Source organism: Aegilops tauschii, chromosome 1, assembly GCF_002575655.3.
Source record: "Aegilops tauschii subsp. strangulata cultivar AL8/78 chromosome 1, Aet v6.0, whole genome shotgun sequence".
Classification (NCBI taxonomy): Eukaryota; Viridiplantae; Streptophyta; class Magnoliopsida; order Poales; family Poaceae; genus Aegilops; species Aegilops tauschii.
The window spans coordinates 317,327,316-317,353,173 of record NC_053035.3 but is presented as its reverse complement, the minus strand read 5'-3'; the positions used below and the strand labels follow the sequence as shown (position 1 = coordinate 317,353,173).

The 25,858-nt window shown below is 51.5% G+C and overlaps 2 protein-coding genes across 3 annotated transcripts; one reads left to right on the top strand and one right to left on the bottom strand.

Moving 5' to 3' along the window:
- Positions 1-37: 37 nt before the first annotated feature.
- Positions 38-1,532, top strand: LOC109751892 (uncharacterized). The gene has a single exon (XM_020310768.4). It carries the CDS (start codon positions 283-285, stop codon positions 1,240-1,242), a length of 960 nt encoding a protein of 319 aa, XP_020166357.1. The 5' UTR covers positions 38-282; the 3' UTR covers positions 1,243-1,532.
- Positions 1,533-2,479: 947 nt separating this feature from the next.
- Positions 2,480-6,145, bottom strand: LOC109751893 (polyadenylate-binding protein 1). 2 transcript variants are annotated; one of them, XM_040404497.3, is made up of 6 exons: positions 5,916-6,145; positions 5,696-5,780; positions 4,191-4,261; positions 3,507-3,698; positions 3,333-3,424; positions 2,480-2,825 (listed from the first exon to the last, which is right to left on the bottom strand). In XM_040404497.3, the coding sequence occupies exons 1-6, from the start codon at positions 6,042-6,044 to the stop codon at positions 2,795-2,797; spliced, it is 600 nt and encodes a 199-aa protein (XP_040260431.1). In that variant the 5' UTR covers positions 6,045-6,145; the 3' UTR covers positions 2,480-2,794. The 2 variants fall into 2 exon arrangements, with proteins under 2 accessions (XP_040260431.1, XP_020166358.2); XM_020310769.4 differs by having other exon boundaries at positions 5,696-5,777.
- Positions 6,146-25,858: the final 19,713 nt, after the last annotated feature.

Genomic DNA, 25,858 nt, shown 5'->3' with positions numbered 1-25,858 from the left:
ACCCGCCGCCCCGCCCGCGACGCGACAAACCCCGCTCCAAGCAAAAACCACCACCGCATCCCGCACCGCACCGCCACGCCCCACGCGGCTGCCGCGGCCGCTGCCCCTCCACAGCCGGTCGTTCCTTTCACCGCGCGGCCCACCCCACCCACGCCCGCCAGCGGGCGGGCGCCCGCGGCCCACCTCCACCGCACCGCGCCTCCTTATATGACCGGTTCCCCACCTCCTCCTCCTCCGTTCCCCATCTCCACCACCACCACCAAACCCTAGCCGCCGACGACCATGTCCTCCTCCTCGTCGCTCAAGCAGGACGACGTCCCCTCCTCCCCGGAGCTGCCCCCGCTGGCCGCGCCCGGCATCGCGGCGGCGGCCGCCGCGGCCGCGGCCGCGGCCTCGTCCGGCGGCGGAGGGGGCGGGGCAGGGGCGGGCGGCGGCTCCGGGAGGAGGCTGCCCCCGCCGTGCTGGACGCACGAGGAGACCCTCGCGCTCATCGAGGCGTACCGCGACAAGTGGGAGGCGCTCAAGAAGGGCAACCTGCGGGCCGCGGACTGGGACGAGGTCGCCGGCGCCGTCACCGCCCGCTGCGGGAGGTTCCCCACCGCCACCTACAAGTCCGGCGTGCAGTGCCGCCACAAGATCGAGAAGCTCCGCAAGCGGTACCGCGCCGAGCGCACGCGCTCCATGGGGCGCTCCAAGGGGCCCAAGTGGCCCTTCTTCCCGCTCCTCCACGACCTCGCCGGCGGCGGGGTGCCCGACGCCAGCCCCAACCCCATCATCAAGATCAAGCCCAGGGGAAACGCCACCCCGGCGTCCCCTTCCCCGGTGTCGTCCCCCTCGTCCGAGGACGCCGGACGGAGCAGGAGCCTCCACGGCCTCATCTCCAACGGCGGGGGCGGCAGCGGGCTGCGCTTCACCATCCCCAAGGCTTCGCGCACCAAGCCGGGGGTCCCGCGGGAGGCGAGGCCGGACCGGGACAGGGGCGAGGACGACCCGGAGGCAGAGGCCATGGCGGAGGTGGCGTCGGCACTGAGGGCCGTCGGCGAGGGGTTCCTGAGGATGGAGGAGCGCAGGCTGGAGCTGTCGCTCCAGATGGAGAAGGAGCGGATGGAGTCGGAGATGAAGCGCACCCAGGCGCTGCTCGACGCACAGCAGCTCTTCGTCGAGGCGTTCCTCGGCAAGCAGCAGCCGCACCACAAGAAGGCCAAGCTGGTCTCCTCCGCTGCTGCCATGGAGGAGGATTGAGGACTAGAGGCAGAGCTCCGGCGCAGCGTCAGCTCAACTCCGTGTTGATGGATGCTTGCTGGCTTTGTTAGTTAACTGCTGCTGCTCCTGTCAGTCAGCTGATGACTTGTGATGTTTCTACTCTTCTTGTGTTTGGATGGTTGATTTAAGAAGTGAAGGGCAAAGCATGTAGGTGTAGGATATGGCTGTGGGAGGATTTAGAAAGTGTTCATTTGTAATCAGTGTGTTGTCTTTTGAGTTGCTATTTATGGTGGGGAAAAGAAAAGAGTGCAGCTTAGCTTCGCTGGGAATATCATCATCTGGTCACTGCTTGCTTCTTTGTCTTGCTGCTGCTTTGCTATTGTTAAGATTGTCTCACAGTGAGCCAAGGTGTGATTGTTATGATAGTTGTAATCAACATTCTATCACTCATAGAGAGTTTGTTATGGATGGCCCTTGCTTAACTATCAACTGGGTACTCTGAATTTCACAGTTGCTGCAGGAATTGAACTATCAACTGGTACTGTGAGTTTTACAGTTGCTGCACCAATTGAACTATCAACAGGGCACTGTTGAGTTTCACAGTTCCTGCAGGAATTGAACTGTTTGTAGTACGAATTCCTATGGAATTCCTACGAATCAAAAGGCGCCACAGAACACTGCCATTACACTACTGAAGACGAGGGACGGCTGAACATCAATGAAGGCATGAAAGTTGCAAGCTGCGGCTGTAACTAATGTCGCTGGATACGATATTTGTTCTTCTCAACCTTGAACTTCTCCATTCCCTCCGGCGGGGTGCGGGTGCTTCTAGGTTGGTAATTTGATTGACTAACCAAATATATATTTGTGATGAAAAACATATGTTTAGAAGCTTCATCTTGTGTATGATTCTAATGATATGCTTTTCATGACATACAATTTGATTAGTCAAATCAACGACCGTCCTATGCACCGGACTTGAGGAGGGTGTGAATTCAGGAGGGTTCAGAACAAACAAAAGTAGCCAGAAGATCAGACTCATGGAAGAAACGAATCCTTGTGCTGCATGTAAACTTGCAACTACACACCCTACACCTGCAGCGGCCACAAGGACTCGACAGATCAAATTTGAAATCTCGGACAGGTGCCATGTTTTCTCGCATGACAAAAGCGGAAAATTAAAGGCAACCAGTCCATCGGATGGAACATCACCAGCTAACAAGACAACAAACATGAACTAACAGGCATAATGTATATCGCCAATGGTTGCAGATAATTCAGGTCCAACTGCTTTGAATTCATTAGAGCAAGCAGAGTACACGACTTTGCCAACAATTCTGACTCAAAATTCGATAAAACTTCAAAGCTAAAGTCAACGGTATAAAACCCACCAGGCCGGCTGATCACGGGATAATTCGGAACATAGGTTCATTCCTAAGGTAAAAGTCATCATGGTCTGATGGGAGGTATGACAACAAGGAGACTATGTAACTTTTAGAAGTCGCAGCTTTTCAGGGTCTTTGCCTGTATCTTCTGTATGTATCATGGAAATTCGCTAGCAAAAAACTGAAGTCACTGCAACCCGGCAGAATCAGTAATAGGGATAGAACCTGGGTGACCTCCTGCAAAGAAAAACAGAACATCAGAAAGGTCATCCTGGGAATTCTGTTCGAATTTCTCTCATCTTGGGCCCCATTTTGGATTTGTGGTAACCTCAGGAAAAGAGGAGATCCCAGGGAATAAAAGTTCGCCTGAATGTTTGGTGCACAACTAGTCGAATGCATTAGAAGAATGGCCTCCGCATGTCATATTCTTCGAATCCTTTCATTTACTTTATATTATATACAGTTTACGATTGAAATTCTGCTCTATTCAAACAGAAGTACTGGGTTGGTTTTGATTAGGCTTAGGCAAAATTTCCAATGAAATCAGGATAACCCAAAATTCAGCTGAAAAGATCAATATCTAGAAACAGTCACTAAAAAATGATTCACCTAGAAAAATTCCATTAGTCCTACCTAAGCCATAATTGGGAACATGCTGACTTAAGTCCAACCAAATTTACAATATCATATTTCTTAATCTTTCCACATCTAAGTGCAATACATCTTCATGAAGAGACACCTTACCCAAATGCTGGATAGGGGGGATAGTAAGGTTGAAACGGGCGCCTTCCCCTATGGTAGCTCATTCCTGGAACATTAGTTCTTTTTGGACACACCTATAAAAAGAGAGCACGCAAGTAAATGTTAGAAAGTTCAAAACAACAGTGAGTGCAAATTGTAAAAAGGTTCGTTTTGAACCTTCAATGGACGGCCATGCAGTTCTGTATCATTCAGCTGGAGAGCATTTTGGACTGCCTCAGCTTCATGAAACTCCACGTACGCATATCCTTTGGGGTTGCCATAAAAGTCTGTCAGAATTGTAACCCTGTTGACAGTTCCACAATCCTGAAAATGCTCCTGAACTTCCTCTGGCAAACACCCATAGTCAACCTGAGGCAAGGTGGTAATAGTATACTTAAACAGCTGCACTGGAGTAGCTAAGAACTATTCAATGCTATTTTTAATTTATTTTTTCAAGAGAAGTACTCCCTCCGTTCGCAAATATAAGCCATTTTGGATATTTCAATATGGACTATATACGGACTGAAATGAGTGAACAAACACACTAAAATGTGTCTATATATATCCAATTCAGAAAGAAGTTAGAACATCTTATATTTGTGAACGGAGGGAGTACTAAAACAGCAGATGAGGATGCCATAAACCCCAGGAAGAAATGGGATGGTAAAATCAAGAAAGAAAGTATCATCTCAGTAGCAGTCATAATTTATTAAAAGTGCTCGCCGAAATCCAGATTCTTGGCTTAACAAATGGCAATGCAAAACTTTCTGGCTCTGTGTGCTACTGCATATTGGAAAGTTCTTCATGGACATGCTAGAAGTACACTTTAGGATAAGAAACAAAACTAGAAGAAAACCTCACATTTCCAACATAGATGGAGCAAGCATCCACCTCTGCCTTTTCGAGTGCGGTTGCTGCTGCAGCTGGATCTTCTGAAAAAATAGACCAAGGAAGGAAAAAAGTGTAAACAGATTGTAGAGTTTAATGGCTAACTGAAGGCAGAGAGTCCATTAAAAATAATGAAACAACGGCATGGTATGGCACTCATGATTAGAAAGAATCAAACGCAAAAGAAAGAAGATGCCGTTGCTTAGGATCTTTAATCAGCATCTATGTTTCTATTTATAACCAACTTACTAAGTAAGTATGTAAAGGGTGAGGCTTGAAGCAAACACTTAATCGTGTACATAATATCATCTTTAAATGCACCATATGTGTGCATTTTAAACCAGGTCATCTCACATTTCTCTTTGCTGTCAGAAAAATATCAGAAGCAGCAGTAAGCATGTACCAGTAGAAGAAGAAAAAAAGGTTACAACCATAAACTTCAGTGGCATTATCGGTGTATATAAACCATGCTTTCCATAGAACATTTTCATCAACTTCAAACCATCATCATGGTAACCTATTCTTACAGCTTTGGTTATGATATTTTCAAATGCTTCATATGTGTGCATTATTATCTCGAATCAGGTACGTAAGCAGACCCCTTTCCTAATTTACATCGTTCATGGTTGATTTGGGGCATTATTTAGTGCCATTTGTCTAAAAAATTACTCCGTTCAGAACTGAATTCCATCTGGACACATCGGTAACATTTCGGGAAATGTGGAATGCAGGATGAGCTCAATGACTTGATGATGCTCTACAAAAGTGCAATTGTTGACGCTCGAAAATAACATTCTAACCGTCTCCGGATAGTAAATGTGACGAGTTGCGAGAAGGAAGATGATTTACACTTTACAACAATTGTAGTAAATAATGCTTAGCAACACTAATCCACCACGTAACCAGGTGAGTCTAAGTAATGCACCATTATTACACCCCTACTCCAAAAGACAGCCATGTACGTAGCCCGCCCACGAGGCGCTACGGTCCTGCTTTACGCGTCTAGGGGGCTGCCTAGCCCATGATTAGGCGCCGACATCACCCCCGCTGCCTGGCTATCACCTTAAACACTGTAATAATCCTTACCAAAGCAGTTCAAATGCATATTGCTGGTACAACACAAATCAACAGAGCAATGAAATGAACAAACACACAATGCTCAAAAGATGCACTCACCCAGCACCTACAAGTACTCAAAGGCAGCAACTATTCCGACAACCAACCACACAGAAGTCGTCAGAAACGAAGAAACTAGGAGCCTGTCGACTGGAAAGTGAAAATCAAACCGATCACCTAGTGTCAGCGATTCCACATCGAGAGTAGCACAAATCTAATCACATGAATGACGCCCAAGTAACAAGGCGCTCGGGATCTCACGTGCATCCAACCAATTTCACTCCGGGCAACCACCAAAGACGAAACAAAGCGCTAATTACACGAGCAGAAACGGAGAGGGTGGTGGCGACTAGACAGACTACCATGCGAAGCGGCGGCGGCGACGGCTAGCATCTCGCGCTCGGTCTCCTCCAACTCCCGCAGCCTCCTCCGCATGTCATCGATCTGCTGCACATCACCACACCGTACCCTATCCTCGTTAGCACCCGACGCCACAAACACCGCAGGCGTGTCTCAAACCCTCGAAACGCGAGGCAAAGAGGCTACGCTGCAAGCTGTAACACACGCACGCAAAACGCGAACCTGGTCCACGGAGGAGCGGTTGCGGTTGAATCCGTCGCCGCTGCCGCCGTTCCCGCCCTCGCCATTGCCTCCGGCGGCAGGGAGGACCTCGCCGTTCTCGATCGGGAGTGCGCGATTGCCCGAGGCCATCTCGCCGCCGCCGCAAGTGCTGGTTCGCTTGGTGCTCTCCCTCTTCAGTTACTTTTGTCTTGGTGATGACTAGCTCCTGTTGCCTCTTTTGGCGTGGCTTGGTTGGTTGGAGAGTACTTGTACACTTCAGACGGGAGAGCGAGTGGAAGATCCCACGGTTCTGCGTCTACAGGTGCCAGATCGGACGGTCGGTTCGACCCACCCTAGAAAATGGAAGTGGGTTCTCGTTCCAAAATAAAACCCTAGAGGAAGCACTGGGAAAAAAAAAACATAGAGGGGCTGTTCAAGAGAAATCCCTAGAGAAAATATAAGGAAACTATATTCTTTTTACAGCTAACTCCATTTTTTTTGAAATGCTAACATCACAAGTTTCACAACACAAGAGATAGTTGTCATGGGGTAGACAACAAGAAGTCTAGCAAGACTTTGACCATTGTCACCATAGCTGCTTTCTTGTGACAACTCCAACATAGACCTCCTTCATGAGGTGATGGTCATCACCATTGGCTATGCAAAGGCGCATTAGTTACACAAGCTGGCTTCACGGCGTCACCCCTATGGGTTACTCCCTCTTCTTTTCTACTTACTCGACAAATGTCAGTTAGCAGGGTGGAGCTCTAAGATGACAGCTGGATGCATTCTCAGTCGTCAAATTATAACGACGCTTCAAATCCACGACTTTTCTCATGCAAGCCCATTATTACGCACTTGAGCGCTAGACTTGTCGCGTCTTGATGATTGGTGGGACCACAACATTCAAGCCATATGCAAGGAGGAGGGAAATCCTTGGCGTATTTTGGAACATTTCAGACGGAGAAACTGACAATTTTTTTGGTATGTCTTTGTCAATCACTAACATGGACCATAAAGTGATGAAGGACATAATCAAGAGGGCGCAATATTGCCATGATCATGCTTGGTTTGGCATGCCAACTCTTGGAAACTTTAAAACTTCTAGGAAATTGGTAAGTTTTCTAAGGCTACCGAGGTGAGTTGGTAGTCAACCAATCGTAACCCATTTTTTCGCTTGCCTAAACATTGCCATGCCATTTTATGGAACCAAACCAAGCGCACCTCATAAATATCAGCAATGGGGTGTACAATGGCGTATCCGGTGAGTTGAAGATTAAGTCATCAGGGATGGAGATAGGCGATCTAGATGGAGTACCCAGATTGAATCTACTAATGTGCTAACTACACTCCAAGGGTTCTTGAAGCAGTCGAAGGCCCCCTCCCACCTAAGGACATGCTCTTATATGGGGGTCTTGGTTGGCGACCGTCGGCCTACGTCTTGATCATCTTGGCATGCAATTATTGGACTCTTCCGTCTTAGTTAGTATCCTTTTAATGAAATCAGGGGTGCCATTTCTAAGGGAACCATCTCCTCAGACATGCCCCTCCCCCTTCCTAAGTGGCACGTACATACATGCAAATATGACCCAAAACCGCGTGTGTGCGGCACAAGAATGTGGTAAAACCATTTCCCCTCGATGATAACCACAAGTGTAGGGGATCGCAACATTCTTCGTGCGGAAGTATCGCAACCCAAATTCATACTCGGCAAAAGGGGAGTAAAAAAATCCACACCTGGAAATAAATACTTGCTTGAGAGAATTTATTAGTAGAGAATGCAATGAAGTGATTGTTGTTTGATTGCAGTAGTAACAAAAAGCTGCAATACCCAGGAATTGCCAAGTGCAAACTATCTTTAGAGTATCAATTAGGGAAAACATAGGCATGGGGATTGGTAGACGGACGTTGCATGGATTGAATCAATTAACACAAACGTAGAGTATAATTTGCTAACTCTATTATTTAACTCATGTAGGCACGTATTTTGTATATAGTTGTATGTGTTCGCAATGAGAACTTGCATAATCTTTTGTCTTACCCTCCCTTTTCTATGGGGTCCTAATGGAAATTAAGGAAAATTAAGTTTTTCATTTTACAAAACATTAGAGCAAAGCATTAACACTTAATGAATACATGTAATCCTCAAATTATAGCCATTCCCATTGATATCTCGATTATTGTCACTTCGGGGTTTCCAATGCAAAACTATGAAATGTGCATAAAACTTGCAAGTATGACCCAAGCACATAAATATTCATGAAACAAATACAGTTCAAATCTAAAAATCATATCACTCGGGCCCTAGCGAGAAGCATTACACATAGCAAAGTCATAACAATACCAATCTCAAAACCTAAATGACACTAAGCATCAAACCCTAACAGATATGGTAACTATTAGATGATGTTATCATCCAATTTCCATACACCTCATGTGCCTACATGAGATTACTCACACATGCATGGACGGGAGAAACATGATGGTGATGATGAATAAGGAGTTGGTGATGTTGATGATGAAGATCCGCCCTCTCCGGTGGTCAGATCGGCCTCCAGATAGCCCTCCACGAAGAAGATAAATTAGCGGTTATCTTCACCCTGTAGAAAATTAGGGAAAATCTTTATCGGGTTTTTAGGGCGAGATATGATATATAGGCGAAAGAGGTCAGCCGAGGGATGCCTATGGGCCCCACACACCCCTTGCATATGCCCCTAAGCTTGGGTGTGTGGGCCTTGTGGGCATCCCCTTATGGCTCTGTGTCTCCTTTTCCTCCAAAATCCCAAAAGTTGTTTTCTTACAATATTTATTTTCCTTTATAAAAAGATAACACCAATACATTTTTTTAAACAACGCCAGTCTGGTTAGTTCTTATTCAAATTGTGCAAGATGGAGGACAAAAAATATAGAAGTGTTCAAAAAAGTAGAAAAGTATCACGGTGGAGAGCGAAGGCGGCGAAGGAAGAGAGGAAGAACAAGCAGAGGATTGTAGTCTTGCATCCAGGAGAAAATACTTGCAATGAAGGTCGAGGACCGAGAGGAAGGTTGAGGAGCACCAAAATCATGCTCATGGATGCCGACACGATGGCTGAAATGGAGAGACAACATGGAAATTTTCTTTGTGGTGGTGCTAGTGGTTGTGGTGACAATGAGAGTGGAAGATTTGGTGAATTTTGATGAACTGTGTGATACTGGCGGCTCTTGATGAACTATGTTGGAATGCAGTGGCTTTTGGATGACTTGTGTTTATATTTGTAGTTGAATCGTTGAATGCGGTTGATGAGCATATTCTATAGCACTTTTTATGTATCCTTGATACTAAGTATGTCCCGACTTAGGTTCATTTGTGGAATATATAAATCCTAAAGGACTATTTAAAACATTTGCTTTACATTTGCAGGATGGGTGCGCCAAGGCACCATAATCCTTGCTTATATACAAGAGACTTAGTCAAGATGACTATAAGGACCAACTAGCAAGCTTGTCAGTAGAAGAAGGACCTAAGCAGAAGATTGACTGATCAAGTGTCGACTGCCTTGGGTAATTAAGATAGCATCTAACGATATCATTAAATTCTTGGGTCCATGGTATGTCCATTTTCTTATTATAAATGACTCCTCATTATCGGTCACATTATAACTCAACTCTAATAGTTTTTCCTCTCGGTTTCCATGATTTACCGGAGGATGAGAATTGCTAGAAAGCTGCAAAACATGAGAAAAATAAGGACAAGTGGCGAAAAGAATTTTTCTAGAGACCAAACAATTACAGGAAAGTTATATTAAATATTTTCAACCTGCAAGTGAGCCAGGGGCACCTAGACCCACTTGGGAAGACCCATGTGAGTCCCACATGGCCACCCCTGGCCACTTGGTGTGGGTGCATGGGGCCACAGATGGCTTCCTGGTTGCCTTGGTGCCAAGTGGTACTGTGAAAATGGAATCATAATGCCCTTAATAATATTTTGGCCTGCAAATTTGCTTCGGCATCCGTCCGCGGGCATGGGGACTAGTCTGCAGACACGGATGCAGGAGGCGGCCATCCAATGTTGCCCGCATACATTTCAAGTCAGGTTTCAACTAACCGGACGAAATTCATGCAAACACGACAGATTTTCATCAGAGTTCGGATAAAAAATAGTACAAATCATCCATACATAGCATGCAAATAAGTCTAGTACAACAATAGTTCATACTCAACGAGATTAACGGATCCTGTCATCCCACACATATTGCCCCTTCAGCTTCATCCAACAGTGCATGTGCATAAATGTCCGTCCCTCCATCATGTGGTACATCACGGCAGTGCGTGCGGGCTACACAATGTGTAGAGCAACACTGAATGAATGAATGAATAAATCAACAAATTGAGCGAGAAGAAGCAAAACTTACGATCTCCTCCTCTGTCGTGCACAATGGCCACCTTGCCTCCAGCATATCAACCGTGCCACAAAACTTGGTGATAGAGGTCTGGATGGCGTACCATTGATACGATAACGACCTCACATTGCGATCATGTATGATGTGAATGTTGTAGGGCGCAATGTGCTTTCGCGCGTGAAACGATTCATACACTTGCTGCTAGAAGGTCTCCCCTCTGCTCCCGCCTATGAAACCCACGGATACGTCCAACGATGCATTGCACAACTACTCATCCTCCATGGTCGAGTACCCCTCCGTCCTTTGTACTCTAAGAAAACGACATGGTGTTAAAAAATAACCTCAATAGCATTTGACCGAACACCTACCAGGCGTGGTGACCGCCATGGACGACTCGACAGGGGGATGGAGTATTGTAACTGCCTACGGACATGTCCTGGGTGGACGACGCCGTTGTAAAAGGCGAGTGGGCGCATCGGTGCTCGTTGCAGAGGTCCGGCAATGCCTGTGTACCGGCTGGAGAGGTACAGCAGCGACGTCGAAGGAGGAGGGTGCGGATGTAAAGAAAGGGGGAGAAGGGGAAGATTGGAAGAAAATGGGACCGGGTGGGGGGGGGTGATGTCGGCTAGGACTACGTCGGTATTTCCCCAAAGAGGAAGGGATGATGCAGCACATCGACGGTAGGTATTTCCCTCAGTGAAGAAACCAAGGTTATCGAACCAGTAGGAGAACCAAGCAACACAAGGTAAACAGCCCCTGCACACAGATAACAAATCCTCGCAACCCGACGAGTAAAAGGGGTTGTCAATCCCTTTCGGGTAGCGGCGCCCCAAGATGGGCAAACAGACGTGAGGAAATTGTAGTAGATTGATAGATCGAACGCTAAATAAAATAAATAAGAATAAAATGCAACAAGGTATTTTTGTATTTTTGGTTCAATAGATCTGAAAATAAATGCAAAGGAAAAGTAGATCGCAAAGGCAAATATATGAGAAAGAGACCTGGGGGCCGTAGGTTTCACTAGTGGCTTCTCTCGAGAAAAATAGCAAACAGTGGGTAAACAAATTACTGTTGGGAAATTGATAGAACTTCAAATAATCATGACGATATCCAGGCAATGATCATTACATAGGCATCACGTCCAAGATTAGTAGACCGACTCCTGCCTGCATCTACTACTGTTACTCCACACATCGACCGCTATCCAGCATGCATCTAGTGTATTAAGTTCATGGAGAAATAGAGTAATGCAATAAGAACGATGACATGATGTAGACAAGATCTATCTATGTAGAGATAGACCCCATCGTTTTATCCTTAGTAGCAACGATACATACGTGTCGGTTCCCCTTCTGTCACTGAGATCAAGCACCGTAAGATCAAACCCACTACAAAGCACCTCTTCCCATTGCAAGATAAATAGATCAAGTTGGCCAAAGAAAACCCAAATATCAGAGAAGAAATACGAGGCTATAAGAGATCATGCATAAATAGATCAAAGAAATTCAAATACTTTTATGGATATAAAAAGATATAACTGATCATAAAATCAAAGTTCATCATATCCCAACAAACACACCGCAAAAGAGTTACATCATATGGATCTCCAAGAGACCATTGTATTGAGAATTCAGCGAGAGAGAGGAAGCCATCTAGCTACTAACTACGGACCCAAAGGTCTACAAAGAACTACTCACGCATCACCGGAGAGGCACCAATGGAGGTGGTGAACCCCATCCGAGATGGTGTCTAGATTGGATCCGATGGTTCTGGACTCTACAGCGGATGAATCAATATTTCGTCGACTCCCCTAGGGTTTTGGGAATATTGGGGTATTTATAGAGCAAAGAGGCGGTCCGAGGGGCACCTGAGGTGGGCACAACCCACCAGGGCACGCCTGGGCCTCCTAGCGCGCCCTGGTGGGTTGTGCTCTCCTCGGCAGGGGCGGGCCCAGGATTTCAAGAGTGTGTATTCAAAATTTCAAAGGTAACTTTTCAATAGCCTAAAGCCTTGTTTTGGAGTGTATAACTGATTATAGTACCGATTTATACAAATTGGATAATACACAAAGATATATCATAATATGATATATTCACAGGATTGACGAATATCCAATTTTGAGCCTGGGCTTATCTGCACCCAGTCAAGAAATAATTCATAAAAAATCAAAAAAATCAACAAAATCCAATTTTTTGTGCATGGTAGATAATTTGATGCGTGAGGTGCGCTCCAAATTTCAGAACATTTGGACATTTGAGTAGCTCTCAGCAAAAAAGACAAATTGGGTCAGAACAGTATACGAACAATACACTATGTAACAGACCCCAAAATTGTCTTTTTTGCCGAGAGCTACTCAGATGTCCAAATGATTTGAAATTTGGACCGGACATCACGCACCAAATTATCTACTGTCGGATTTCGGGTTCCGCCAAAACCCTTGAGGTTCGAACACTAGGGTGCGCACGAAGATCTCTCCTCCCTCTAGCTCGCTCGCATCAAGATCTCACGGCCTAGCTCGACGGACCCAAAGAACACAGAGACACAAGATTTATACTGGTTCGGGCCACCGTTGTGGTGTAATACCCTACTCCAGTGTGGTGTGATGGATTGCCTCTTGGGCTGAGGATGAACAGTTACAAGGGAAGAACAGGCTCGCGAGGAGAGGTTTTTTGTGCTCGGTGAACTTGGGTGGTGGTTGGTGAGCTCAATGATCGATCCGGGATGAGTTCAGTCCTCCTACGGTGGTGGCTAGTCCTATTTATAGAGGCCCCGGTCCTCTTCCCAAATATTGAGCAGGAAGGGATTCCACAACGGCCAGTTTGAAGGGGGACAGCGAGTACAAGCTATCCTGACTAAAGGTGGTCTTCGCCTGCCAAAGGCTCTGGTGGTGACGCCGTCTTGGGCTCCATGATGACCTCCGTCTTGCCGTCCTTCTGGTCTTGGTCTTGTTGCACCGATATGGAAACCTTTGCCTGATGGCTCGGGACTCCTCGCCTGCGCTTGTCCCTTTAGCACCAAAGAGGAAGCGTGGTCGTCATGGCTTACGTCACGGGAACCTCGCGAGATTCCCCTTGCCTTGATCTCCCCGCCCCTCGCGAGCCTAGCCTGGTGAGGCTGCCCCCGAGGAGGTCTTGCGTCGTCCGCCTCGCGAGGCTTGGCCCCTCGTGAGGGTCTTGAGTGTTTGCTGGTGAAGATGGGTCGTACGGGCCCACTGGTGGAGCCACGCCGGGACCCCCGTTCCTAGAACGCCGACAGTAGCCCCCGGGCCCAAGGCGCGCTCGGGCTTGGCTTCAGGGCGAAGCCAAGGGGCAAGTGCGGAGCGCCGCGGGCCCCAACAGCCTGCGGCCTTGGTCGACGCGTGGCGATTGATTGGACGTGGGCGTCTCCGCTCCCCCACGCTGCCTCGGCAACTGCCCGCCTGACAAAAGACTGGCGCGGGCAACACTTGCCTTCATTGCTTCCTTTCGCCTTGCTCCAGATCCCCTTTCTCGCTGCTTGCCTCCGAATCCTCTAGATCTGCTTCAATCCCCTTCCGAGCTTCCATCCAATGGCGCCCCGCAAGGTCAAGGCTGCTTCGTCGCCCGGCTGGTACGAGCCGGCGCGCGCCCGTGCCTCAGGCTGGGAGGCTCTCAGGCTTCAAGCTTAACTTGCGGAGGGACTACACCGCGGTGGACCAGTAAGTGTTCTTGCCCTGCCTTGTTCTTGCTTATGCTGCTGATCCTTGACGCTGCTTTGTTGTGCAATTAGACCAACGCCCGTGAAGAAGAGGAAGGAGGAAGCGGTGGTGCCGCTCGGGACCAATCTGCCTGCTGCGGCTGCGTCTCCCTCCGTGGAGAAGGGCAGCGTCAGCGCTCACGCTTCTCCGGCTCGATCGCCCTCGTGAGGCCTGGGGGAGCATCCTCGGGAGGAGTCAGCCCCCGCGGCCCCGCTGGCTCCGGAGGCGCCGGGGTCCGGCTTGGCTGCTGAGGTCCCCAAGGCTTAGGAGCCCCCAGTCTCCCAGGCTATGGTGACGATGTTGCCTCTTCCTCCTCCTGTTGCATCGCCGATTCCAGGTCCTTCCGCCTCCCATGATATCTTGGAGCGCGCTCTTTTTGAGATGACCCAGCTGCGAGAAGATCTCCAGGGCGCCGACTCCCACCTAGTTGCCAGGCGCCTGGAGCTGGTCTCCGGCTGGCTTCATTCTGACGCGTCCGTTCGGGCGGCGCTGAGCCAGGCCGCGACAGCCTCCGAGAAGGAGAAGCAGGCCGCCGCCCAAGCCGCGGCTGCTCGCGAGGTGGCGCTAAAGGATGTCGAGGCAGCCCGGGATCGCTGCCGGGTGCTGGAGGCCGAGCTGAAGACCCTGCGCAATGAGCGTGCAGAAGAAGCTCATGGCCGCAAGGCGGAGGAGGAGAAGATGAAGGCTCGGGAGGACGCCGTCAAGGGTCGCGACGCCGAGCTGGAGGAGTTGGCGAAGGCGCAGGCCACGGAACGCAGTCAGCTGGAGCAGCTGGGGCAGAAGGTGGAGGCGGAGAAGGCCGATCTTGACGCCAAGGCGAAGGTCCTGGCCGAGGACCGCGCGGCCTTCCAGCTCCTTGAGAAGAGGTCCGCGTGGCACTGCGGGCGCTCTACGAGAAGGGCTTGGAGAAGCCGCTGGCCACCGACAAGGACGGCCCCGCCCAGCTGCTTCCGTATCTAGTCGAGGCGCTTGAGGAAGTAGTGAGTGGCATCGACCCCATGGCAGAGGCTGAAGCCCGCGTTCTTTCCTCAGCCGCGTTGACGTGCGTCTTTAGCCACCTCCATCTTCGCGATCCCGCCACCAACCTCGACGAGCTGCTGGAACCTGTGAACGACGAGCGCTGCGCAGCTGCTGCCAAGGCTGTGAAGGGCCAGGTGGAAGCTTTGCTGAAGAAGTTCCGCGCCTTCGACCCTGTGCCCCCAACCGGTGCTGCTGCTGAGCCTGCAACTCCAGCAGGCGGCACGGGTGAGGGCGACGCTGCTGTGGAAGGAGCATCCCTTGCAGGTGACAGCGGCGTCCAAGGATGACGAGGTGACCTGCGGTGGCTGCTTTCCTGTTTAACTCCTGCAACATGCACCATGCCTCGTGGAGGCGTTTAAACTTGCGTTTGGTATTGGGAGAACAATATGTCTTGTAATATTTGCTTGAGATTTTGCGATTTCCTCCCGTTTGCTTTACGTTCTATGTCGGCAGGGCCCGGCCCCGCGCATACCTCAGCCGCCGTTGGGCCATCCAGAGACCAGGACGGGACCAAGGAGTGAGGGGCTACGTGGCCAGTTAGGCTCCTGAGTCGCGATGCTCAGGAGTCCCCCTTGACGTGCAAACAGCTTACAGGGGGGAGACGCAGGGGCTGGTCTAGTGTTCTACGTCGGTAGGGCCCGACCCCGCGCATACCTCAACCGCCGTTGGGCCGACCGAAGACCAGGACGGGACCAAGGAGTGAGGGGTTACATGGCCAGTTAGGCTCCCGAGTCGCGATGCTCAGGAGTCCCCCTTGACGCTCAAACGACCTTCATACCTTTTCCCTCGCAGAGGCGCCGCTCGAGAGGGGCTCGCGCCGACCAGGTCCGGGGGACCTGGCAGGGCGGCGCACACTTGGGCGTGACCCGAGCGCAGCCCCCGTGCCTAGCCCCCTCGCGCGACTCTCCCGAGGGGAGGTGTTGTGATGAGGCCAGACATTGAGCTCAAGGGCTCCCTGAGGTTAATACGGCCATGGGGCCGCCCTCAGTTGTTTATCACCAGCGCGGAGCATAGCGCTTCCGCACTTGCACGGGCATAACTGCTCCTCGGTAGTGTCGACTGCCAGTGCGGAGCATGGTGCTTCCACTGGTGCGTGGGAGGGGACTCCCTACTACGGAGAGCCCCCGGGGCGTGTACAGCCCCACCCTGACACGTGGCTTGCACGGTAGGGCTAGACGAGGTGTGTCTGGGCACCCGTGATCCAGAGCGGGACTCACGAGGCCCTACCTCAAGGCGGGTTGCACCTGGTCTTGGTTCTTGATAGCTGTGGTGTTCCTGCGAGATGGTTAGACAACCTGCGCCGAACGAATCTCCTGAGGTGATCACATGAGAAGGCCAAGCACCAACGAGCCCAGGAGGTGACGTGAACGGGGCCGGCCCGCCAGACAGAGCTCAGCCGTTGGATTTATCGACGCTGCAGGGATGGGCCGGAGCACAGACGCCGTGCCTAGCCTTCTTATGCGAAGGATCCTGAAGAAAGACGATCGGCGCGCGGCCCGCGTGGTGGGTGATAATCAAGCAGGTGATAGCCATAGGTAAATTGCGGATGGAAAGCAACTAGCTTAGGTAAATGCAGCAATGATACGCACCACTGGGTCGGGCCCGAGCGGCTGGGGGATGATGCAGCCCGAGGGGTGCCCCCAGCAGAGTAAGCTAAAGACATAAAAAAGGGATACATGCCGCAGGGACAGACCCACGCGGCCTGGGAATGATGCAGCCCGAGGGGCACTCCCAGCTAAACGAACTTGGAAAATGTCACCTGGTTCCATTGAAGGGGTGTTGTGGTAGCTGAAGACGCATGGCGATGGGGTTGCTCCTCGCGAGCCACCGGGACCCTGAGCCTCGGGAGGCTCTGGAGGCCCAGGCGGTTCCTTGAGGACCGTCTCCATCTCCTCCAGGACTGCGTGGTGCCTGGCCTCCTGAGCCGCCAGGATGCTCTGCAGGTGGCACTGAAAGGCAGATGCCACGCTCGGCAGGCCAAACGACATGCTGACGTAGCTGTGAGGTGGGCCCTCGCAACGCCCCACGCGCGAAGGCCAGAACAGCTTCTGAGATGCGGCCGCTGTTGAGCCCTGGGATGTAGATGCATACGCGCAGCCCGCCATCCTCGCCTGGATGGGGAGCTGCGCCAGGTGAGCGGTGATCGCCGCGCATGGCTCTTGCTTCTTGAAGCTCTTGGGTAGTCTGGGTGATGAACTCTTGAGCGCCAGGCGCTCCTCGCCTGGTGTCCTCCTGAGGGAAACATGCCGCAAAGCACACCTCCAAGTGGTGCCCGAGCGCCTCCCTTGTGATGTTGGCCAGGTCTGAGGCCCTCCAGAAGAGAGCCCCCGAGCCCTGCCCAAGATGTAGGCGATGGCACGTGGTTCCTGGAAGCCCCCAGCCCCCTCGTCTTGATGGTGGTCGTCGTTCCTTCTGGGTGGTGGCGGCAACGGAGGAAGACCACCATTGCCCTGAGGGCGGTCCTCGCGAGGCTAATCCCTCCAGGCTTCCTCACGAGGCTGATCCTGCCAGCGGTCCTCACGAGGCCGGTCACGCCACTCCTGGCGGGGGCCAGAGTCATCCCAGCGTCCTCGGCCACATCCTCCTCCTCGGCCGTAGCCCCGGTCGTTGTGCTCGGGGCGTCGACCGAAGCGTCCTTCTCGAATGGCCCGGAGCTCTTGGGACTCGTTGGTGTTGTGGTTGTGTACGTTGTGGAAGGCGCAGAACGGTCGGCTGCTCTTGGACGACTCGGGATGATCCCGGCCGCGCTTCGTGTCCGGCTCCGCCGCGAGCACGGCCACCCCCTTGCGCTTCACATCCTTGGCCTTGGCTTTCTTCTCCTCCAGGTCAGCGGCCGGGAGCTCGAGGAGGGAAAGGCGCCCTTCCTCAGCTCCCGCGCACTTGGTCGCCAGGTTGAACAGCTCCAGAGCCATGCACAGCTCCTCGTGGATGGCGAGCTCCTCCTTCATCTTGACGTTGCGGACGCCGTCAGAAAACGCCAAGATGATGGCCTCGTCCGTCACCTTGGAGATCTTGACGCGAACGCTGTTGAAGCGTTGGATGTACTTCTGCAGGGTCTCTCCTGGCTGTTGCTTGATGCGGCGTAGGTCACCCGTAGCCGGGGGCGGTCGCGAGTGCCTTGGAGGTTGGCGACGAAGCGGTCACGCATCTCACCCAGGAGGAAATCGAGCCCGGGGGCAGGTTTAGGAGCCACGAGCGAGCACCGTCCTTGAGAGCCATGGGGAACCAGTTCGCCATGGCCTTCTCGTCACCGTTGGCCGCCTCGATGCTCAGCTCATAGAGATGCAAGAACTCCATGGGGTCGGGGGTGCCGTTGTAGCGAGGAGACAGGTCCGGCTTGAACTTGCTCGGCCAGACGATGCCCCACAACTCTGGAGTGAAGGCGCGGCAGCCCGCCGTGGCCACCGGGGCCCTTTGTGGAGGCGGAGCTTGATCTCAGTGCTCCCGCGCTGCCTTGGCAGGCGGCGCGTGGCATTGCTGCGGCAAGCGATCCTGACGTGGCGGTGTTGGGAGCGGTGGAGCGTTTTCTTGCGGCCGAGGAACTTCTTGGCAGCTTCCTTCTTCTTGTGCGGGCACCCGGCACGGTGGGTCTCGCTGGGGGATCACATGCCTTGGCGCCAGAACGCCGTCTTGGTGCGGAGGTGGTGGAGGCGCTCCACGAGCCGCATCACCCGCAGCTGGCGGAGGGCGAGGCAGCGAGAGGGACGGTGCAGGGGAGCCCCCTGTGGCACTGATGAGCTTGGCGATGCGGTCCAGCCAGGCGTCGTAGAGGTCGTCGACGGGGCGGTAGCGCAGGAGCTCGCGTGCCATGAGCAGCGCAGCCTACGCGTCCACGGGGGCGTGACAGACGTGAGACGACGAACCAGCTGGGGTCAGCGACGGAGTGGCGGTGCGGCCATCCCGCCGCACAGAGGGGTGCAGAGAGGATGCCTGCTGCTCGTTTCCTGCCGGACCGGTGGCGGCGTTGGCGGCGGGTGACGGAGAATGATGGGGAGGCCTGCCGACGGGGGCTGTCTGAGCGACGCGGGTGGCGAGAGCGGCCAGACGCTCAGCGCGGACCTGACGAGCGTCAGCCATGAACTTGGTGGAGTGGCGAAACGCGGATCGACGAGAGGAAAGCTTCAGCGCACCCCTACCTGGCGCACCAAATGTCAGATTTCAGGATCCGTCAAAACCCTTGAGGTTCGAACACTGGGGTGCACACGAAGATCTCTCCTCCCTCTAGCTCGCTCACATCAAGATCTCACGGCCTAGCTCGACGGACCCAAAGAACACAGAGACACAAGACTTATACTGGTTTGGGCCACCGTTGTGGTGTAATACCCTACTCCAGTGTGTTGTGGTGGATTGCCTCTTGGGTTGAGGATGAACAGTTACAAGGGAAGAACAGCCTCGCGAGGAGAGGTGTTCTTGTGCTCGGTGAACTTGGGTGGTGGTTGGTGAGCTCAATGATCGATCCAGGATGAGTTCAGTCCTCCTACGGTGGTGGCTAGTCCTATTTATAGAGGCTCCAGTCCTCTTCCCAAATATTGAGCGGGAAGGGATTCCACAATGGCCAGTTTGAAGGGGGACAACGAGTAGAAGCTCCTGACTAAAGGTGGTCTTCACCTGCCAAAGGCTCTGGTGGTGACGCCGTCTTGGGCTCCACGATGACCTCCGTCTTGCCGTCCTTCTGGTCTTGGTCTCGTTGCACCGATATGGAAACCTTTGCCTGATGCCTCGGGACTCCTCGCCTACGCTTGCCCCTTTAGTCCCAAAGAGGAAGCAAGGACACTACGTGTGCTGGCGCCTACCTGGCCTTGGTCGTCATGGCTTGCGTCACGGGAACCTCGCGAGATTCCCCTTGCCTTGATCTCTCCGCCCCTCGCGAGCCTAGCCTGGTGAGGCTACCCCCGAGGAGGTCTTGCATCATCCACCTCGCGAGGCTTGGCCCCTCGCGAGGGTCTTGAGTGTTTGCTGGTGAAGATGGGTCGTACGAGCCCACTGGTGGAGCCACGCCATGGGCCGCAGGCAGGCAAGTCTGGGGACCCCCGTTCCCAGAACGCCGACATCTACCATGCCAAAAAATTGGATTTTTTTTAAATTTTCTAGTATTTTTTTTTGATTTTTTTATTTAGCGCAGGTGCAGATGCTCCTGGGAGCCAAAATGCCTCACTCCAGGATTGATCATAACTTAAAATTGTCCACCATATAGAAATACTAATTATTCAACATATCGAGTCGCAATATCTAAAATATAAAGAGGATAGAAAATGACAAATGATAATTAATTGCAAATCTCTAGTTTTATTAGAGATTATAAATAGGAATAAAACTAGTCAAATTAACTTACTTAGTGTTGTACATATGCATTATTATTGGTGCTCCATGAGACTCGTGTAGGATGCGGCCTACTGGACAATATGAGAAGAAAGGAGCCCCTGCAGTAATAGATGAATTTACTTCAATTATTAAGAATCAGGATGAGAGCAGCGACCCCAATTTAAATTGTGATAATGTATTAGGCCGCATGAATAAACAGAATAGTTGAACCAGTGGGATGTGGCTTTAAAATCGAAGACTGATACGTGCCGAGATCAGTACAAGAGGGAGCAAGGGCCCAGGGATGGATGCGTCATCACGCCGTCCGCTAGTGGCTGCCGTCGTACGCGCATGCGATCAGGTGGCGATACCCGATGGCAATCAGCCCTGGCCGCTTGGTGGGTGGTGGCTTGCTTGCGAACAGAATTTGGGGAAGGATGGCGCCGGTTCATCTGCCACTGGATCTATGGAGTTTCTTTTGACGAAGGTAACTGTATCTGCGATAATTGCGTGCATGGCCGATGCGAGCGCACAGTACAACCTGAAGCGAATTGGGCCTATGGGCTGGTGGGTGGTGAAGAGTAGGAGGAGGTGCAGGTTAGACTCTGTTTTTGGGCTGAAATGCTTAGGTGGAACGTTTTATTGCATCAAATTGGTTTTTTTCTTGTATATACATACAGTATATACACCAAGTTTTTTTTTTGACAAAAATAATGGGTATTCAACTGAATACCATTGAATTGAGGTGGGACCACCCCTGCTCCTCGGAGCACCCCCCAGGCGCAGCCAGGGTCCATTATGTGTCTTCTGGTCCATAAAAAATCTCCGCAAAGTTTCGTTGCATTTGGACTCCGTCTTATATTGATTTCCTGCGATGTAAAAAACATGCAGAAAACAGCAACTGGCACTTGGCACTATGTCAATAGGTTAGTATCAAAAAATGATATAAAATGATTATAAAACATTCAATATCGATAATATAACAACATGGAACAATAAAAAATTATAGATACGTTGGAGACGTATCAGCATCCCCAAGCTTAACTCCTACTCGTCCTCGAGTAGGTAAGTGATAAAAACAGAATTTTTGATGTGGAATGTTGCCTAACATGTCATGTCATATTCTTTTCTTTATAGCATGGACATTTGGACTTTTATGTGATTCAAAGCAATAGTCTAGTTTTGACATGACAATTTAAATACTCAAGCATATCAACAAGCAACCACGTCTTTCAAAATATCAATGCTAAAATAAGTTATCCCTAGCCCGTCATGCTCAACCATTGATCCATTCATGAAACACACTCGCATATTAGCTACACCCAATACTCAAGTACGATCACATTGCCTCCTAGTTGGTGCTTTTATAAGAGAAGATGGAGACTCAAATTCAAAATAAAAATTGCATAAAGTAAAAGAAAGGCCCTTCGCAGAGGGAAGTAGGGATTTGTAGAGGTGTCGAAGCTCAAAGCGAAAAACTTAGAGATAAAAACATTTTAGGAGGTGTGTCTTTCCCACCAACGAAAACGACTTAGAGTTCCCAACACTTTTTGTTGGGGATATGACTATTGGGTATGACCCGCCCAGGAGGGGCCGGGTTATACCGATGGCGATTCATCAAGACAAAGCCTGTGAAGATATTGAAGATGTCAATTTATGAAGCAGACTGTTAAGGGCCTAAGCCCAAAGGCGGCTTAAGGCCCATAGGTGTAAAACCGCCATATGTGTATGAGTTGAATTGTAAGGAAAGTGTATTTAGTCATCGAGCCGGACACGTTGTTTATGAGCCGGTCGGGACTCCGTGAGCCACTGGGCGTCAACCTATGTATATAAAGGGACGACTGTCGGTGTCAAAACCGGCGGATCTCGGGTAGGGGGTCCCGAACTGTGCGTCTAAGGTCGATGGTAACAGGAGACGGGGGACACAATGTTTACCCAGGTTCGGGCCCTCTCTACGGAGGTAATACCCTACTTCCTGCTTGATTGATCTTGATGAATATGAGTATTACAAGAGTTGATCTACCACGAGATCGTAATGGCTAAAACCCTAGAAGTCTAGCCTGTATGACTATATGTTTCCGAACTAAGCCCTCCGATTTCTATAGACACCTGAGGGGGCTAGGGGTGTACAAAGTCGGTTACGGAGAAAAGGAATCCTCATATCTAATCGCCTAGCTTGCCTTCCACGCCAAGGAGAGTCCCATCCGGACACGGGAGAGAGTCTTCGGTCTTGTATCTTCACAGCCCATTAGTCTGGCCCATGTCCAACAGGCCGGACGTCCGAGGACCCCTTAGTCCAGGACTCCCTCAGTAGCCCCTGAACCAGGCTTCAATGATGAGGTGTCCGGCGCGCAGATTGTCTTCGGCATTGCAAGGCGGGTTCCCCTTTCCGAGTGCTCCAAGATAGTCTTCGGACGAAACGAACGTGTCCGGATCTGCAACACAGGTACCACACACATAGCCGTAGAGAGTATAATATTTCACGAGTCCCATCTGCTAACAACTTCTTGCAAGATGATATCACGTCTGCTCGGTCATTATTTTGAACCGATTTCGTCTCCCGTTCCACGTTTCGAGACGCGGTTTCCATTGGCACGTCTTGTCAAAGCAGAGATCGTGTCCCCTTATTGCGGGATTCTCATCAATACGGGCGTGGGTAATCCAACCGTGCCATTCGCACAACCCTTGGGAATAGGCGAGTTTTAAGGCGAGTGGGGAGGCGTTCGATATTCACTGCCTTTATAAGGGGATAAGGATTCCCTTTCTTCACCCACGCCTTCTCTCTTCCTCTGCCCTTCCATCCTCGAGCTCCAGCGCTCAAGTTCTCATCTTTTCCAGCTCAAGCAAGCACTCCACCATGTCCGGATCCGGAGGGCAAGGCAAGTGGATGGCCTCCTCCGTCAAGGAGAAGGACATCGCCGAGCTTCGGGAGGCCGGGTATCTGGCGAAAGAGATTGCCCACCGGCTTCCGGCCAAGGGACAAGTTGTCCCTATGCCGAAGCCCAACGAGAGGGTGGTGTTCCTCCCTCATTTCGTCTGCGGGTTAGGGTTTCCACTCCACCCTTTCGTCCGCGGACTGATGTTCTATTACGGGCTAGATTTCCATGATCTAGCCCCGAACTCTTTCGTGTGTGAGGCTTTCCTCCGCATCCAGCCCCACTTCGGACTGTGGCTCAAGATCTTCAACATTAAGCCGAAGGTGGTGGATGGCCAACACGCGGAGTGCGGAGGAGCCATGGTGAGCAAGATGCCCAACGTCACATGGCCCAAAGGCACGTTCGTGGAGACTTTCAAGGAGTGGCAGAAGCTGTGGTTCTACATCACAGAGCCCCGTGACGCCACCTGGGCCACAGCTTCCGAATTCGAGTCCGAAGCTCCGATGCGGCTTACCTCCTGGATGGAGAAGGGCCCAAATTGGTCTTCATCGGATGAGCTGATGGCGCTGCAAATGCGCATCCAAAGCATGGTGGACAAAAACATCAAGCTCGTCGACGTGATCCAGGTGATGCTAGTTCGCCGGATCCTCCCCCGCCAAAGCCGAGGCTCCCCTTTATGGGAATTCGATCCGGAGAAGCACCAGATCCTGGTGAGGCTCTTCGGAACCACGCACGAAGATGCCTGGAAGTTGCTCTTCAAGGGCGACAAGAAGCCGCCAGCCATAGACTCGGACCGCGGGCACGATCTTGCCCATCCTGCCGGTATGTCCTTCGCATCTCAAGGCGTACCCTTCACTTGCTTATTCAAAGAGGGTAACTAAACTTTGCTGATTTATTTTTCAGGTATGGACAGAGAAAGCGGAGCAGATTCGGTGTCCGGCTCCACTGCTCAAGGAACTAGTCATCCCGCTCCTGGCGAAGATGCTGGTTCCGACGCCCTACAAAGCACCGGAGAAGAAGGCCAAAAAGAAGGCCAAGGGGATCCGGAGTGGCCCCTGCCGTAAGGGAGCTTCGGATGTGATGTCCGAAGACAAGACTCACTCCTCTGCCACCGAAGATGACGACGAGGAGGAGGAGGGAAATAACTCTCCCCCTGATGAGGGGAGGAAGAAGAAGGCGGCCTCCAAAAATCTGGAGGCGGAGGCGCCCAAGAGGGGGAAGGGCCCCCTCGGGGATAACTCCGCGTGGGATGTCGACAGCAGCCCAGAACGACCCCCCGAAGCAAGCCCCTGGCTGCGTCGTAAGTACTAAAAAGCCCAGATGCATCCATGTATCCGGCCTCCCCTCTCTATGGTATTAATATGGTTAATCATGTTATTGCAGTCCGGCCCGCGACAGCTCCCAGCGATCCTCATCAAGAGGTTCGTTGGATTCAAAGGCGATGGCCAATGAGTCACCGCCAGCCGCTTACTCTCCCACGGCCAAGGGCGACGCCGAGGTGCTGTCGCGAAGTACCTTCCCAGGCCAGGGAGAGTCTCGGGAGGCCGTCAGGGTGGCGCCAGAGGGCGAAACCTCGACCGCCGGACACATGGGGGAGCAGATCCCCATGGGGACTGGCGATGGGGGCCATGTTCAGTTCGGCCACCATTCGGATATGGTTTCGAAGACCTATACGGCTCCGGAATCCGGCGTGCAGCCTCCTTTGAAAGAAGGAGGTGTGCCTATCCCGCCGGTGACCTCTGTCCAACCAGAGGCATCGGATAATCTGCTAGAAGCGCTACGAGGCGCTTCCATTGTGGATGAACACCGTATCCTTATGGGTACGGTGATTGAGAAGGTTCAGTCTATCAAGAGCGGACTGACCAAAGCCTGCAGCAGCCTGCTGACCGGCTTTAGCGTAAGTGACGCAAAAGAAAAAGTCCCAATATAGACAGTAGCCCCTGAGACACTGTCCGGTGTTCGGAAAGAGAAGCCGGACAGAGGATCAATTAAATTTCACAGGAAACTAACTAAGTGTGTCTTATGTAAATAAGCAGGCGTCATTGCTAGCCGCGACCTCACACACTGCTGAAGTCTCCGGACTAAAGCAGAGACTGGAGTGGGCCGAGGAGGAGCTCGGCCAAGCGAGGAAGCAGCTAGAGGACCAGCAAGGTATGTAATGACTTGCTATATATGCGGAAAGAATAAATGATGTGTTTTGACCGTAGTGTCATGATATATGTAGGAGCGATGACCGAGGTCGAGGCCCTTAAAAAGTCCCTGGCCGAAGCCGAGGAGAAAGCTGCCAAAGAGCAAGCCGCCCGTAAGAAGCTCAAGTCCAGGCTTAACGAGGTCTAGCAAGAGCTCCAGGACGCTGTGAGAAAATGCGAGACCTTGGAGTGCGATGTTTCGGCTCGAGAGACCGAACTCGCCAAGGCTCGCCAAAGCGTGGAAGAGGCCGGGTTGAAGCCCAGGGCGCCCTCCGGGAAATCCAGGAGGCCAAGAAGATCGCGGCGGGTAAGGCATTTAGTATGCAAAGCAAGTATGTGAAGAAGAAGTATTTCTTACTAACCCAAATTCGGAGTTCTCCAGGGGCGTTTGCGGATCTGCCGTGCAGTGTGTCAGACGCTGCGGAGTTCTTCCGAGCCGAAGAAGGGAGCTCAACGGAGAAGCTGTTCTGGTCGCAATACCTTG